The 14,616-nt window shown below is 41.6% G+C and overlaps 1 protein-coding gene across 1 annotated transcript in view; it reads right to left on the bottom strand.

Moving 5' to 3' along the window:
• Positions 1 to 14,467, bottom strand: part of LOC139383556 (tubulin epsilon and delta complex 1) — a 25,060-nt gene extending 10,593 nt beyond the window's left edge. The window contains exons 1-6 of the mRNA XM_071128141.1: positions 14,251 to 14,467; positions 9,425 to 9,509; positions 9,102 to 9,307; positions 5,405 to 5,575; positions 5,116 to 5,205; positions 2,127 to 2,213 (exon numbers count right to left, since the gene is read on the bottom strand). Of these exons, the coding sequence (XP_070984242.1) occupies positions 2,127 to 2,213; positions 5,116 to 5,205; positions 5,405 to 5,575; positions 9,102 to 9,307; positions 9,425 to 9,509; positions 14,251 to 14,385 (774 nt within the window). The 5' untranslated portion in view covers positions 14,386 to 14,467. The remainder of the gene's footprint in view (positions 1 to 2,126; positions 2,214 to 5,115; positions 5,206 to 5,404; positions 5,576 to 9,101; positions 9,308 to 9,424; positions 9,510 to 14,250) is intronic.
• Between the last annotated feature and the right edge of the window lie 149 nt (positions 14,468 to 14,616).

Genomic DNA, 14,616 nt, shown 5'->3' with positions numbered 1-14,616 from the left:
GACATTACTTATTATTATAATGAGGATCATAATTATAACAACAATAATGAGATCAAGGAAAAGGGAAGGTTATTATAATAAATATTTTTTTTTCTACAATTTGGAACAGTGTAAACACTAAATAAATGAAATAATACCAGAGAGGCTGGTCTCACGAAAGAAAACGGGTATTGTCTTTATTACAGCAAAGCAAAGATTAAAAACAGACCATCTGTGATATTGTTGCGTGAGGCTTGGTGCTCACAGAATCAGTAGGCTATTAAACACACACTCAAACAGGCAACAGAAGCAGCTTCTCTCTTATTTCTGTACATGCATATGGATGATTTATAAAGCCAGGCACATTTAGCAGTTAGGTTGTTGATTATAGACTTAATTAAGTTGGGGTTTCCTCTCTCCTCTTAGACAATAAGGCAAGGGCTGTTTTCTCTTCTCCTAACTCTGCTGCTGCTTCCGCCACATTGTTCTCAACACCAATATGCTGGTTAACTTTGCTATGATGCACATAGCAACATGGTCTAGGAAAAGTCGCCAATAAAACAGCGTACTGATATGTTTCAGAACCGTGGACAACGACCACTATCCAGCGAGGGAGAATGCACGTTTGTTAGAAAATAATTTGTTGCACCATTGTTCTTACATAATATAACCACATACAATTTCAGTAGCACGTCTTATACTGACGGACTGTGCCACCCCCACGGCTTCCACAATGGATCAGTCCACTCAGACAGGCGCCAATCAGACAGGTGTCAGGTACACCATGATTATTTATTTTTTGTTGCTACTGCTCAAGTAAAGAAATCTCAGTCGACCAACAGCCTACAGACCAAACAATCGACCAGTGAACTAAATGGGGTCAGTCGTAATTCCCACTCATGTGAAATCCATAGATTAGGGCCTAATGATTTTATTTCAATTTACTGATTTCCTTATATGAACAGTAATTCAGCAAAATATTTGAAATTGTTGCGTTTATATTTGTTTATATTATAAACCAGGTACTACGGGTCCTGTATGCTGATAGGCTGAAACAGCATTCCAGCCATTTGTATGTCAGATAAAATATACCACTGCTATGATGCAAAAATAATTGTTTATTGTTCAATGTATGTTGGTAACCAGTTTATAATTCCTCCTATAGGTCTCGAGAAATTCTGAAACGGATCATTAATTCACATTTGATCTACATCAAATCTTAAAAGTTATTCCCAGATATGTTCCCCAAAAAATGTTACCCAATTTTTAAGTGATAAGGCAGTAAACAGCAAGACTAGCGAGTTGGGACATATTACATTTCTCACAAAAGGCAACAAAGCTTTATTTTTTAATTTGAAATGAAATGGCTTTGAGGTGGATTAAAGTACTAGTTGAAATCATTTTCACATGAATGTAGTCGACTGGACTTTAATAATCAAAACCCTGGGAGTCCAACTGTGGGTATCAAACATACTGATAGAAACACCATGAAAGGAAGCGGTTTCTGTTTTACTTTAGGGAAAACACTCAAAGGACTTCTGATAGGTTTATTTCTAATGAAACTGCACTTCATTTTGAACTTCTACAATCCTCAAATCCACTTCTCTGTGATCTGCATGCAGAGAGGGAATCAGAGCAGGATGACTATTGCCAAAAACATCTCCTCTCCATGGAGGCTCTCTTAATAACTTCATGTCAATCTGACAGAGATGAGAACGGTAGTGAATCATTCTGTCAGACACTGCAGAGGTAGTTCATGAGAGTGAGAAATAGGATATGTAGTTCTGTAAATGTATGTACTTCTGTCCTTGAGCTGTTCTTGTCTATGTCATTCTGTATTATGTTTCATGTTTTGTGTGGACCCCAGGAAGAGTAGCTGCTGTTTTGGCAACAGCTAATGGGATCCTAATAAAATACCAAAAGATACAGGTAGTACTAGTGGGAAAGAGCAGGTTAGGAGGCTATTAGTTCCTTAATAATTGTGTTTCACTGTCTCTTACTGTCTCCATGTTGGTTTTGTTTTAAAAAAAAGAAGAAATGCCATGCAAAACCTAGTCAATTACACTGTAGAGTAGACAGAACATACTAAAGGACTGGTTAAAAGCAGTGCTGAGGCACTGAGAAGACAGAGGAAGCACTACCCTTACCATCCAGCACCAGAAGAGTGGCTCCTGTCTCTTCCACTCCAGGTAGGCCTCCAACAGCTGACTGAGAGTCTGCAGACGCTCCACCTCCTGCAACACACAGACAGACAGGGGACATTCTTTTAACCCAGCCTGCCTCAACCACTGTCAAACACACACAGACAGGAGACATTTAGCTCATAATTAATGCTCTCAAAAATCTTCATTGGTTTAACCTGCCTGTCTTGTCTTCCTCAAAACATATGCATGTTTATTTGATTTCATCTGCTAGTGAGCTGAGCTCTATGGCCTACTTGAGTTTCTGCCAGGCATGTTTCCCTCTGAGTGTTACTCCATCTCCCCAGGTGCTGCAGGTAGTTACTGCCTCTCCATTGAGTATTTTTGTTGTGTCGCTAATAATATGACATTTAGGAGATGCTTTTATCCGTAGCGACTTATAGTCATGCGTGTATACATTTTAAGTAAAGGTGGCCCCGGGATTCAAACCCACTACCCTGGTGTTGCATGTGCTATTCTCTACCAACTAGCGTTACACGGTATACCGAAAACCTCTGTACTTTTTCAGTACAAAAAAAATGGTTAGATACTAGAATTTTTGTTACGTTTGGTACTTTTGTCAAATGTGTTTCACGTGATTGAGAGGATCAAGTCTGTCTATCAGTGCAGCCCCTTTATAGTGTGAAGAGCAAAGTTCCTGCTCCACTACCTCACCCATTGCTAGAGCTGTCTGGGCTGCATTAGCGCCCCACTCATGATGCACAGAAGTTAACATGATTGAATACTTGAACACTTACAATGCAAGACGATTCCGGTAGCTTCCAGCTTTAATTGTAGGGAAACTTCCCTTGCTAGCTTAGGCTACAGCTGAATTCACTACCCTGGTACTTTGTTATGATCATATGCTGATTACATAATATATGCTGATTTCAAAGCTGATTGTCACCAAAAACGTTTTTAATTCACTTGGTCTCCCTCACTTTATCTCCCTCGCCTTCTGTCTGGTTTCCACTAGGTTCCATAGCTAAAGTCAGGTTCCATAGCTAAAGTCAGGTTCCATAGCTAAAGTCAGGTTCCATAGCTAAAGTCAGGTTCCATAGCTAAAGTCAGGTTCCATAGCTAAAGTCAGGTTCCATAGCTAAAGTCAGGTTCTATAGCTAAAGTCAGGTTCCATAGCCACTTTCTGCCTTGCAAATGACCTCAATCATTTCTTAAAGAGACTACACACTTTCATAAAATAAGAGATTGCTTCTTCTATGCAAATGGTGTTGATCAGTACAATATAATATTGAATACTATTGAATACTATGCATTAGCCTGTATTGTGAATAGACCTAGGCTACATCTTGATTTACCCAATTATCTGTTTTTTAAAAATAAACTTGTACCCCTTTTTTGTGGTATCCAATTAGTAGTTACAGTCTTGTCTCATCGATGCATCTCCCATAAGGACTCGGGAGAGGCAAAGGTTGAGAGCCATGCGTCCTCCGAAACACGACCCTGCCAAGCCGCACTGCTACTTGACACACTGCTTGTTTAACCCGGAAGCCAGCTGCACCAATGTGTTGGAGGAAACATCATACAACTGGCGACCGAAGTCTGATCGCAGGCGAAGGGCCCGCCGCAAGGAGTTGCTAGAGCGCGACAAGGAAATCCTGGCTGGCCAAACTCTCCCCTAACCCGGAAGACACTGGGCCAATTGTGCGCCGCCTCATGGGTATCTTGGTCACAGCCGGCTGTGACACAGCCTGGGATCGAACGCGGGGCTGTAGTGATGCCTCAAGCACTGCAAAGCAGTGCCTTAGACCTCTGCGCCACTCGGGAGATTTACCCAGTTTATCAATATAGAGATTTATCATTCAAATAAATGATTACCATTATGTTGTTTTGTATTTAGTCAAATTTTATGTATCAATTAATGCATACATGGCTGTCTCAAAGAAATATGCAATGATAATTGAATGCAAAAGATGCCCAACGACTGAAGAGCGGCAGGTAGCCTAGTGGTTAGAGCGTTGGGCCAGTACCCGAAAGGTTGCTTGATCTAATCCCCGAGCTGACAAGGTAAAAAATCTGTCATTTTGCCCCTGAACAAGGCAGTTAATCCATTGTTCCTAGGCCATCATTGTAATTAATAATTTGTTCTTAAATAAAAAGAGAGCAGTAGCTGAGTCTGTCTGGATCAATTGCCATTCTGTGACTTTGGCTAATCCACCTTTTTGTGTGGTATCGAGTATCGTGATACTAAACCTGGTATCAAAATAAAAAATCTGGTATTGTGACAACACTACTACCAACTGAGCTACAGAGGACACCAGAGCTCCTTCACTGCCTCACTGGCTGGCATTGGTACAAAGCACTGTTACCGTCAAAGGCTAAGTAACGGTACAGGATGATCCTCCCTGTGGAGCTTTCCAGCTATTAAAGAAACAAAGTAGTAGAGATCTCTCTCTCTCTCCCTCTCTGGCTTTGCACATCACTCACATCTCTCCCAGGAGGGCTGCACCAGGGCCTTCACTACTTATAGTGTCAAAACACACTCTGTGAGGCAGAGGTTCTTTGGTCGTGTCTAGATTTTTCTTTCCCTCCCTTTTCAGAAAACAAGCACTCAAAAATAAATCTTTCTACTTGTCTCTCCCTTTCTCTCCCCGTGCCCTTCCTAGTACTGACTCCCACTGCAACAAACTGTGCCCTAAGAAACACTTGTTACATGGTGAGGATGTACCCCTTAAACCCTACTGCTTAAAAGATCTCTCACTTTAAGGAGAAGGCTTCTGTTCCTCAACCAACAGATTTCTAAAGCGTGGAGAGATACAGTGGAGGAAGGATATCCTTTTACCCACCAGCAATGTTCGCAAGAACTCTTTACAAAGAGGAAATAGGTATACTGTGCCTCTCATTCCTCATCTGTGGTTTGTGATCTGTGGTTTGCCTGTGTCTGGTGATGGTAGCTGTGTTGAACATGATGGGGACAGGGGCAGGAGGAATTAGTCACCTTTTTCAGGGCAGTTGAGCACATGCTGTGATGGTCATCAGAAGAGGGCTGGGAGGTGGATGTGGAGGGCATTGTGCTGGAGGAAAGGACCTAAGAAAATATGAGTCAGAGGCTATGGTGGTTATCCATTTCACCAGAACACACAGATTGAGAGACATTGGAACAAACCAGTATGACGATAATGATGTTCACACTCCATTGGTTGCATTATTGTGAAGTGTCTTTTGGGTTTTTAGAAAAGTGTTTTAAAAATTAGAAGTTTTATTACGGTCCAGGTTGAATGACTTGCCTGGTGAAGGAGTCTAGCTCTTTCCTCTTGAATGGAGAGCAACCTCCGCCACTGGAACCTGAGTTTCCCATACTGCCATTGGAGTCTCCTGAGGAGTCCGTCTTCCTTCAGGCCTCCTTGGCCATCTACATCCCCAACGGAGCCTCCCTCTCTGGGGCTACTCAGTGAGATCTGAGATAAATCAAATGTGATTTGTCACATGTGCCGAATACAACAGGTGTATACCTTACAGTGAAATGCTTACTTACAAGCCCTTAACCACCAACGCAGTTAAGAATATGTGTTAACCTCTTGAAGCTAGGGGGCACTATTTTTATTTTTGGAAAAATAACGTTCCCAAAGTAAACGGCCTATTTCTCAGGACCAGATGCTAGAATATGCATATAATTGACAGCTTAGGATAAAAAACTCTAAAGTTAACAAAACGGTAAAAATATTGTCTGTGTATAACAGAACTGATATTGCAGGCGAAAGCCTGAGAAAATTCCAATCAGGAAGTGACTATTATTTTGAAAGCTCTGTGTTCCTATGCATCCCTATTGACCATTGAAAGGGATATCAACCAGATTCCTTTTTCTATGGCTTCCCTAAGGTGTCTACAGCCTTTAGATGTAGTTTCAGGCCTTTATTTTGAAGAATGAGCGTGAACGACCACATTACGTAAGTGGTCAGGTGGGGGCTCTCAGAGTGATTTTTGCGCAAAAGAGAGAGGCGGCCATTGTTCCTCCCGGTCCTAGTGAAAAGCCAACTGTCCCGGTTGATATATTATTGAATAGATATTTGACAAACACCTTGAGGATTGATTATAAAAAACGCTTGACATGTTTCTGTCGACATTATGGATATAATTTGGAATTTTTGTCTGCGTTGTCGTGACCGTTATTTCCGGTGGATTCCTGGGCTTAACGCACCAAACTAACAGAGGTATTTGGATATAAAAAATATATTTATGGAACAAAAGGAACATTTGCTGTCTAACTGGGAGTCTCGTGAGTGAAAACATCCGAAGATCATCAAAGGTAAACGGTTAATTTGATTGGTTTTCTGATTTTCGTGACCAAGCTTCCTGATGCTAAGTGTATATAATGCTATGCTATCGATAAACTTACACAAACGCTTGTATTGCTTTTGCTGTAAAGCATAATTTCAAAATCTGAGAGGACAGGGTGATTAACAAAAGGCTAAGCTGTGTTTCGCTATATTTCATGAATATGAAAGACTTACAGAAAACGTTTGACCTCTGTCATTGCCAACAAAGGGTATATAACAAAGTATTGAGAAACTTTTGTAGGTGACCAAATACTTATTTTCCACCATAATTTGCAAATAAATTCATTACAAATCATACAATGTGATTTTCAGGATTTTTTTTCTCATTTTGTCTGTCATAGTTGATGAAAATTACAGGCCTCTCTCATCTTTTTAAGTGGGAGAACTTGCACAATTGGCGGCTGACTAAATACTTTTTTGCACCACTGTATATGGACATAAATGATTAACTTTATCGAACATTTATTGTGGAACTGGGATTCCTGGGAGTGCATTCTGATGAAGAGCATCAAAGGTAAGTGAATATTTATAATGCTATTTCTGACTTCTGTGGACTCCACAACATGGCAGATATTTCTTTGGCTCTGAGCGCCGTACTCAGATTATGGCATGGTATGCTTTTTCCGTAAAAAAAAATTGAAATCTGACACAGCGGTTGCATTAAGGAGAAGTTCATCTAAAGTTCCATGTATAATAGTAGTATCTATTATCAATGTTTATTATGAGTAGTTCTGTAAATTGATGTGGCTCTCTGCAAAATCACGGCATGTTTTGGAACTACTGAACATAACACACCAATGTAAAATGAGATTTTTGGATATAAATATGCACTATATCGAAAAAAAACAACATACATGTATTGTGTAACATGAAGTCCTATGAGTGTCATCTGATGAAGATCATGAAAGGTTAGTGATTCATTTTATCTATATTTCTGCTTTTTGTGACTCCTCTCTTTGGCTGGAAAAATGGCTGTGTTTTTCTGTGACTTGGTGGTGACCTAACAATCGTTTGTGGAGCTTTCGCTGTAAAGCCTTTTTGAAATCAGACACTGTGGCTGGATTAACGAGAATGTTATCTTTAAAATGGTGCCCAATCCTTGCATGTTTGAGAAATTTGATTTATGAGATTTCTGTTTGAATTTGGCGCCCTGCAATTTCACTGGGTGTGTTCCCAGACAGGTTAAAGAGCAACCATAAAATAACAGTAGTGAGGCTATATATAGGGAGTACTGGTACAGAGTCAATGTGAGTGGGCACCGGTTAGTTGAGAGAATTATGTACATGTAGGTAGAGGTAAAATGACAACGCAAATAGTCTGGGTAACCACCAGCTGCTCAGGAGTCTTACGGCTTGGGGGTAGAAGCTATTAAGAAGCCTCTTGGACCTAGACTTGGTGCTCCGGTACCGCTTGCCGTGCAGTAGCAGAGAGAACAGTCTATGACTAGGGGGGCTAGTCTTTGACAATTTTTTGGGCCTTCCTCTGACACCGCCTGGTATAGAGGTCCTGAATGGCAGGATGCTTGACCCCAGTGATGTACTGGGCCGTACGCACTACCCTCTGTAGTGCCTTGCGGTCGGAGGCCAAGCAGTTGCCATACCAGGTGGTGATGCAACCAGTCAGGACTCTCGATGGTTCAGCTGTAGAACTTTTTTAGGATCTGAGGACCCATGCCAAATCTTTTCAGTCTCCTGAGGGGGAATAGGTGTTGTCGTGCCCTCTTCACGACTGTCTTGGTGTGTTTGGACCATAATTGTTTGTTGGTGATGTGGACACCAAATAACTTGAAACTCTCGACCCACTTCACTACAGCCCCGTAGATGTTAAAGGGGGTCTGTTCGGCCTGCCTTTTCCTGACGTCCCCGATCAGCTCCTTTGTCTTGATCACGTTGAGGGAGAGGTTGTTATCGTGGCACCACACAGCCAGGAATCTGACCTCCTCCCTATAGGCTGTGTCATCGTTGTTGGTGATCAGGCTTACCACTGTTGTGTCGTCAGCAAACTTAATGATGGTGTTGGAGTCGTGCTTGGCCATGAGGGGCTCCCATGTTGAGGATCAGCGTGGCAGATGTGTTGTTGCCTACCCTTACCATGTGATCGAGTTGCAGAGGCGTTTAGTCCCAGGGTCCTTAGATTAGTGATGAGCTTTGAGGGCAGGAGTGCCTTTACCTCACCCTCTGACAATCACGACCAAAGGCTTGAGTCTAGAGAGTAAAGGTTTGTCTGGAGGGCACTCCACAAGATAGATCCATCTCAACATCTCCAAAGTGGAGGGATCACAGGGTAATTACAAGGCATCTTTTTTCTCTTTAAATATTCATGGAATTTTGAATGATTTTCAGATTAGGGTGATTGGTGGGTTTTAAGTGTTTAAGACCAGAACGTAAGAGACTAATTCTAATTTATTTATGAGAAAGGGGGAAATGTTTTTTGTTCTCTCATCTCCTTCCACTTACAGACATGGATTTCTAGTTCTATTGAGTCAGAAACTCATCAGCAGCAGAGCAACACTGCCACCTGCTAGACAAATATGGCACTGCCACTTCAAATCAGTGTAAAAACAAAAAGATTTAACTTTTGTTAATACGGGTGGATTTTATTCATACACAAAACATATTTTGCTATAAGACTTGAAAAAGAATGTCACCGTGGGTGGGAGTGAGAGGATATCCAGCTCCAGGGATCTTGCTCTCAGCAGGGCCTCCAGCAGGCTCCCTGAAGACAACACCCACGCAAACGCCACCAGCAGCTCTCGGCTCCCAACTTCACTCCTGGGACAGAGCCCGGCAGTCGTCACAACAATCCAGCTGGCACCGTAACCACACTGCCAGAGTGCCTCTCTCACATGGCTGTCTGCAGAGACACAATCACAATGATTCATTGAAGACAAAGAGTATGAAATGGACATAATAGCTACAATGGACACTATTCATACGGCATACGCACTCCTCCATAAATAATTACACTTACCCAAGTCTGAAAGTGTTGTGCAAGAACATTCCAGTAGCAGTGTTTTCAGAAGAACACTATGAATGAGCTTCCAGAACTCCACCACCTGAAATACACATTCCAAGGTACAGCAACCACCTGATGACTAAAGGAGATAAACAAATATCCCTCCTGTCATATGATAGAGCTCTGGTCCAAGGACATGCGTCTATCAGCGCACTGAGTGCAGCCCCGTGATAGTGTGAAGAGCAAAGTACCTGCTCCACTTAAGAGAGGTGTGGACTCGAGTCACATGACTTGGACTCGAGTCAGACTCAAATAGGATATGACTTGCAACTCGACTTTAACACCAATGACTCGTGACTTGGACTTGAGCCTTATGACTCGACCTGACTTGATACCCCCCCCCCATGCCCAAATATTAAAAATTATGCTAATATATATATATTTTTTTAAATGTGCAGCTAATCAAATTGTGCCAGCTGAGAAAAAGTTGTGCATGGCAGTCCAGAAGAACGTTGGCGGGTGAATTCAGGTGGAGCCCTTGGGAAGATGATACCCCAAATTATTATTTTCAGATATAAAGACGACGCTGTATCAACAAAAAATGTATTGCAACTTGCAAAAATGCGGGAAGAAATTAGACAAAAGTTCCAATTTTGTTTGACATTTGAAGCTGCACAACTGGCTAGGCAGTTGGTAGCCATAAGTTAACATGCTTGAATAATGCAACACGGCAAGTAGAAATTGTTAATTACTGTTCGCAAAACAATGTCCATACAGGCTAGAACACTTACAATGCAAGACGATTCCGGTAGCTTCCAGCTTTAATTGTAGGGAAACTTCCCTTGCTAGCTTAGGCTACAGCTGAATTCACTACCCTAGTACTTTATTATGATCACAACATGCTGATTTCAAAGCGGATTTTCACAAAACACGTTATTAATTCACTTGGTCTCCCTCAAGCAAATGAGTTAGATTAAAATGCAGCCCCTATAATCCATGGAGAGCTCAAAAGTTGTTTATTTTGTATTATTGTGAAATGACAGCCTGCACAGACAGAGAAAACGAAGACGGCGCCAGAGAAGATGGCTGACGTTTTACGTGCTCCTAACCGATTCTGTATTTAAGTTTGTTGGTTTGCGCTGTTTGTAACTTATTTCTTTACTTATTTTGTACATTATGTTGCTGCTACAGTCTCTTATGACCGAAAATAACTTCTGGACATCAGAACAGTGATTACTCACCACAAACTGGCAGAAGCTTTTTTTCACTTTAACGAGTCCGACGAGCGCGACGTGAACGACATACTGCTAACGACATACTGCTTTCCCGGGAACAGGGGGGGGGGGAAAGAGGATGAGGTCGGGCTGCCTTCTGAGAATTCGTAGGCGATCGAATAAACCCCCCACCCCTGCCTTCCGTTCTTCTAGCTAACTTGCAATCATTGGAAAATAAAATCAATTAACTACGAGGAAGATTAAACTACCAACGGTACATTCAAAACTGTAATATCTTATGCTTCACAGAGTCGTGGCTGAATGACAACATTCTTAACACACAGCTGACTGGTTTTACGCTGTATCAGCAGGATTTCGTAGCTGTCTACATACCATCACATACCGATGCTGGCACTAAAACCGCACTCAATGAGCTGTATTCCGCAATAAGCAAACAGAAAAATGCTCATCCAGAGGCGGCGCTCCTAGTGGTCGGGGACTGTAATACAGGGAAACTTAAATATGTTTTACCTCATTTCTATCAGCATGTAAAATGTGCAAACAAAGGGAAAAAAACTCGAGACCACCTTTACTCTACACACAGAGACGCGTACAAAGCTCTCCCTTGCCCTCCATTTGGCAAACACTGGGACTAAATACCTCCCTCTGCGGTACTGGAGCGCCAAGTCCAGGTCCAAGAGGCTTCTAAACAGCTTCTACCCCCAAGCCATAAGACTCCTGAACATCTAATCAAATGGCTACCCAGACTATTTGCATTGCCTGCCCCTTTTACCCTTTTACGCCACAGCTACTCTCTGTTATTATCTATGCATAGTCACTTTTATAACTCTACATACATGTACACTACCGGTCAAAAGTTTTAGAACACCTACTTATTCAAGGGTTTCTTTATTTTTACTATTTTCTACATTATAGAATAATCGTGAAGACTTCAAAACTATGAAGAAACACATGGAATCACGTAGTAACCAAAAAAAGTGTTAAACAAATCAAAAATATTTAATATTTGAGATTCTTCAAATAGCCACCCTTTGCCTTGATGACAGCTTTTCACACTCTTGGCATTCTCTCAACCAGCTTCATGAGGTAGTCACCTGGAATGCATTTCAATTAACAGTTATTTCCTTCTTAATGCGATTGAGCCAATCAGTTGCGTTGTGATAAGGTAAGGGGGGTATACAGAAGATAGCCCTATTTGGTAAAAGACCAAGTCCATATGATGGCAAGAACAGCTCAAATAAGCAAAGAGAAATGACAGTCCATCATTACTTTAAGACATGAAGGTCAGTCAAAATGGAAAATTTAAAGAACTTTTAATGTTTCTTCAAGTGCAGTCGGAAAAACCATCATGCGCTATGATGAAACTGGCTCTCATGAGGACCGCCACAGGAAAGGAAGAGACGGAGTTACCTCTGCTGCAGAGGATAAGATCATTAGAGTTACCAGCCTCAGAAATTGCAGCCCAAATAAATGCTTCACAGAGTTAAAGTAACACACATCTCAACATCAACTGTTCAGAGGAGACTGTGTGAATCTGGCCTTCATGGTCAAATTGCTGCAAAAGGACACCAATACGAAGAAGAGACTTGCTTGGGCCAAGAAACACGAGCAATAGACATTAGACCGGTGGAAATTTGTCCTTTGTTCCGGAGTCCAAATTGGAGATTTTTGGTTCTAACCGCCGTGTCTTGTGGGTGAACAGATGATCTTCGCATGTGTATTTCCCACCGTAAAGCGGAGGTTGTGTTTTGGTGTGGGGGTGTTAAGTTTAGTTTATAAATTTGACCATTTAAAAAAACAATCACACATAAAACTTGAAAAAGCCATACATGCACATCATTGAGGATAACGCACAATAAAGTCTGGGACTTATTTCCATTGTGGTCCTCTTGAGATAAGATCGAACACAGTATGGCAGTGAAATAATAAAACAAAAACAGAGAAGAACATTTCTCTCATCATTCCAGTTACATCATAGGGCTTATTCATATAGACACAGAAGACATCAAACAGATTTTTACTTCATTTTTAAAGCTGTCCAAAGAGGACATTGTTTTTATGGGCAGAGGCAACTCATTCCACTCTGAGGCTCCAGTATACAAGAAAGTACCATTCCCAGCATTACCAACCTGTATAAGCACACATCAGCAACACCTGATCTGGTGCTGTGATTGTGGGCATCCCTAACACGAGGAAAGTAATCACTTAGATATCTGGGCGCAGGACTATAAATACTCCTGTAAACCAAACCTAGTCTAATCTGGGACACCCTAGCCTCAACAGGCAGCCAGTTTAGTTCCTGAAAGCAGCTCCAGTTTAGTTCCTGAAAGCAGAGTCCTCCTCCCGTGGACTCACCTTCAATACTAATCAAATCAAATCAAATGTATTTATATAGCCCTTCGTAAATCAGCTGATATCTCAAAGTGCTGTACAGAAACCCAGCCTAAAACCCCAAACAGCAAGCAATGCAGGTGTAGAAGCACTACCTTGATCAGCTTACTCTGGGCTATCTTGAGCTTCCCCTTAATACATTTAGATAAGCCCCCAAATCAGGAAGTACTAGCATAGTCAAAATGGCATTGAATGAGGGCAGTAGCTAGCACTTTCATGGAGTCCTTATCAAGCAGCTTGGACTTTCTAGCCAAAAACTTAGTCCTGGCATTAACCTTCCCTAGCACCTTATTGGCCATGCTCACACCTCCCAAGCTTGCTGGTGTCACTGTCTGTGATTTATTTAGAAGTCAAGGCACACTTCACCTGCATGGCTACCACAGCATTCTGCAGCGATACACCATCCCATCTGGTTTGGGCTTAGTGTGACTGTCATTTGTTTTTAAACAGGACAATGACCCAACACACATCAAGGCTGTGTAAGGTCTATTTGACCAAGAACGAGAGTGATGGAGTGCTGCATCAGATGACCTGGCCTCCACAATCCCCCAATTTCAACCAAATTGAGATGGTTTGGGATCGGTCGGACCGCAGAGTGAAGGAAAAGCAGCCAACAAGTGCTCAGCATTTGTGGGAACTCCTTCAAGACTGTTGGAAAAACATTTCAGGTGAAGCTGGTTGAGAAAATGCCAAGAGTGTGCCAAGCGGTCTTCTAGGCAAAGGGTGGCTACTTGAAGAATTTTGATTTGTTTAACACCTTTTTGGTTACTACATGATTGATTCCATGTGTTATTCCATAGTTTTGATGTCTTCACTATTATTATACAATGTAGAGAGTAGTAAAAATAAAGAAACACCTTTGAATGAGTAGGTGTTCTAAACCTTTTGACCGGTAGTGTACATATTACCTCAAATACCTCGACTAACCAGTGCCCACGCACATTGACTCTGTACCGGTACCCCCTATAGTCTCACTATTGTTATTTTACTGCTGCTCTTTAACTACGTGTTACTTTTATTACTTATTCTTATCCGTATTTTTTAAACTGCATTGTTGGTTAGGGGCTTGTAAGTAAGCATTTCACTGTTAGGTCTACATCTGTTGTATTCAGCGTATGTGACAAATACAAAAGTGGTCCAGCACTAGCAACATCTGTACTTCGACGAGCTTCAAATGTATACTGAATCCAGTCACTATACAGCTCAACAACTCACCACATCCTCTCCTTTGTTAAACTTAGCCCGTCTGAACGTTTCTGCACTTGGTACACACTCCAAACCTAGTGAATATAGAAGTTTACAAAGTGATTCAATCACTTCTTTCGCTTTGACACTCTTTTCACGTTGCATTTTAAACTTTGTGGACAAATCGATTCTTCAACTTGCCCGGTGACGCTAAAAACTTCCGGGTAGTACAGTCGTCATAGGTTCACTTCCGCATTTGGGTACATCTACACGTCTGATTGGTTAGTAAATGTAATGGAACTGTTGGACGTGTTCGTAAATTCACTCTGGAGTGCCAGAGTGCACTCGTAATATTCAGGGCGTTGTTAGATTGTCAGTTTATAAATTCAGAGCATT

This window comes from Oncorhynchus clarkii, chromosome 25, assembly GCF_045791955.1.
Source record: "Oncorhynchus clarkii lewisi isolate Uvic-CL-2024 chromosome 25, UVic_Ocla_1.0, whole genome shotgun sequence".
Taxonomy (NCBI): Eukaryota; Metazoa; Chordata; class Actinopteri; order Salmoniformes; family Salmonidae; genus Oncorhynchus; species Oncorhynchus clarkii.
This window is presented reverse-complemented; position numbering and strand designations above follow the sequence as displayed.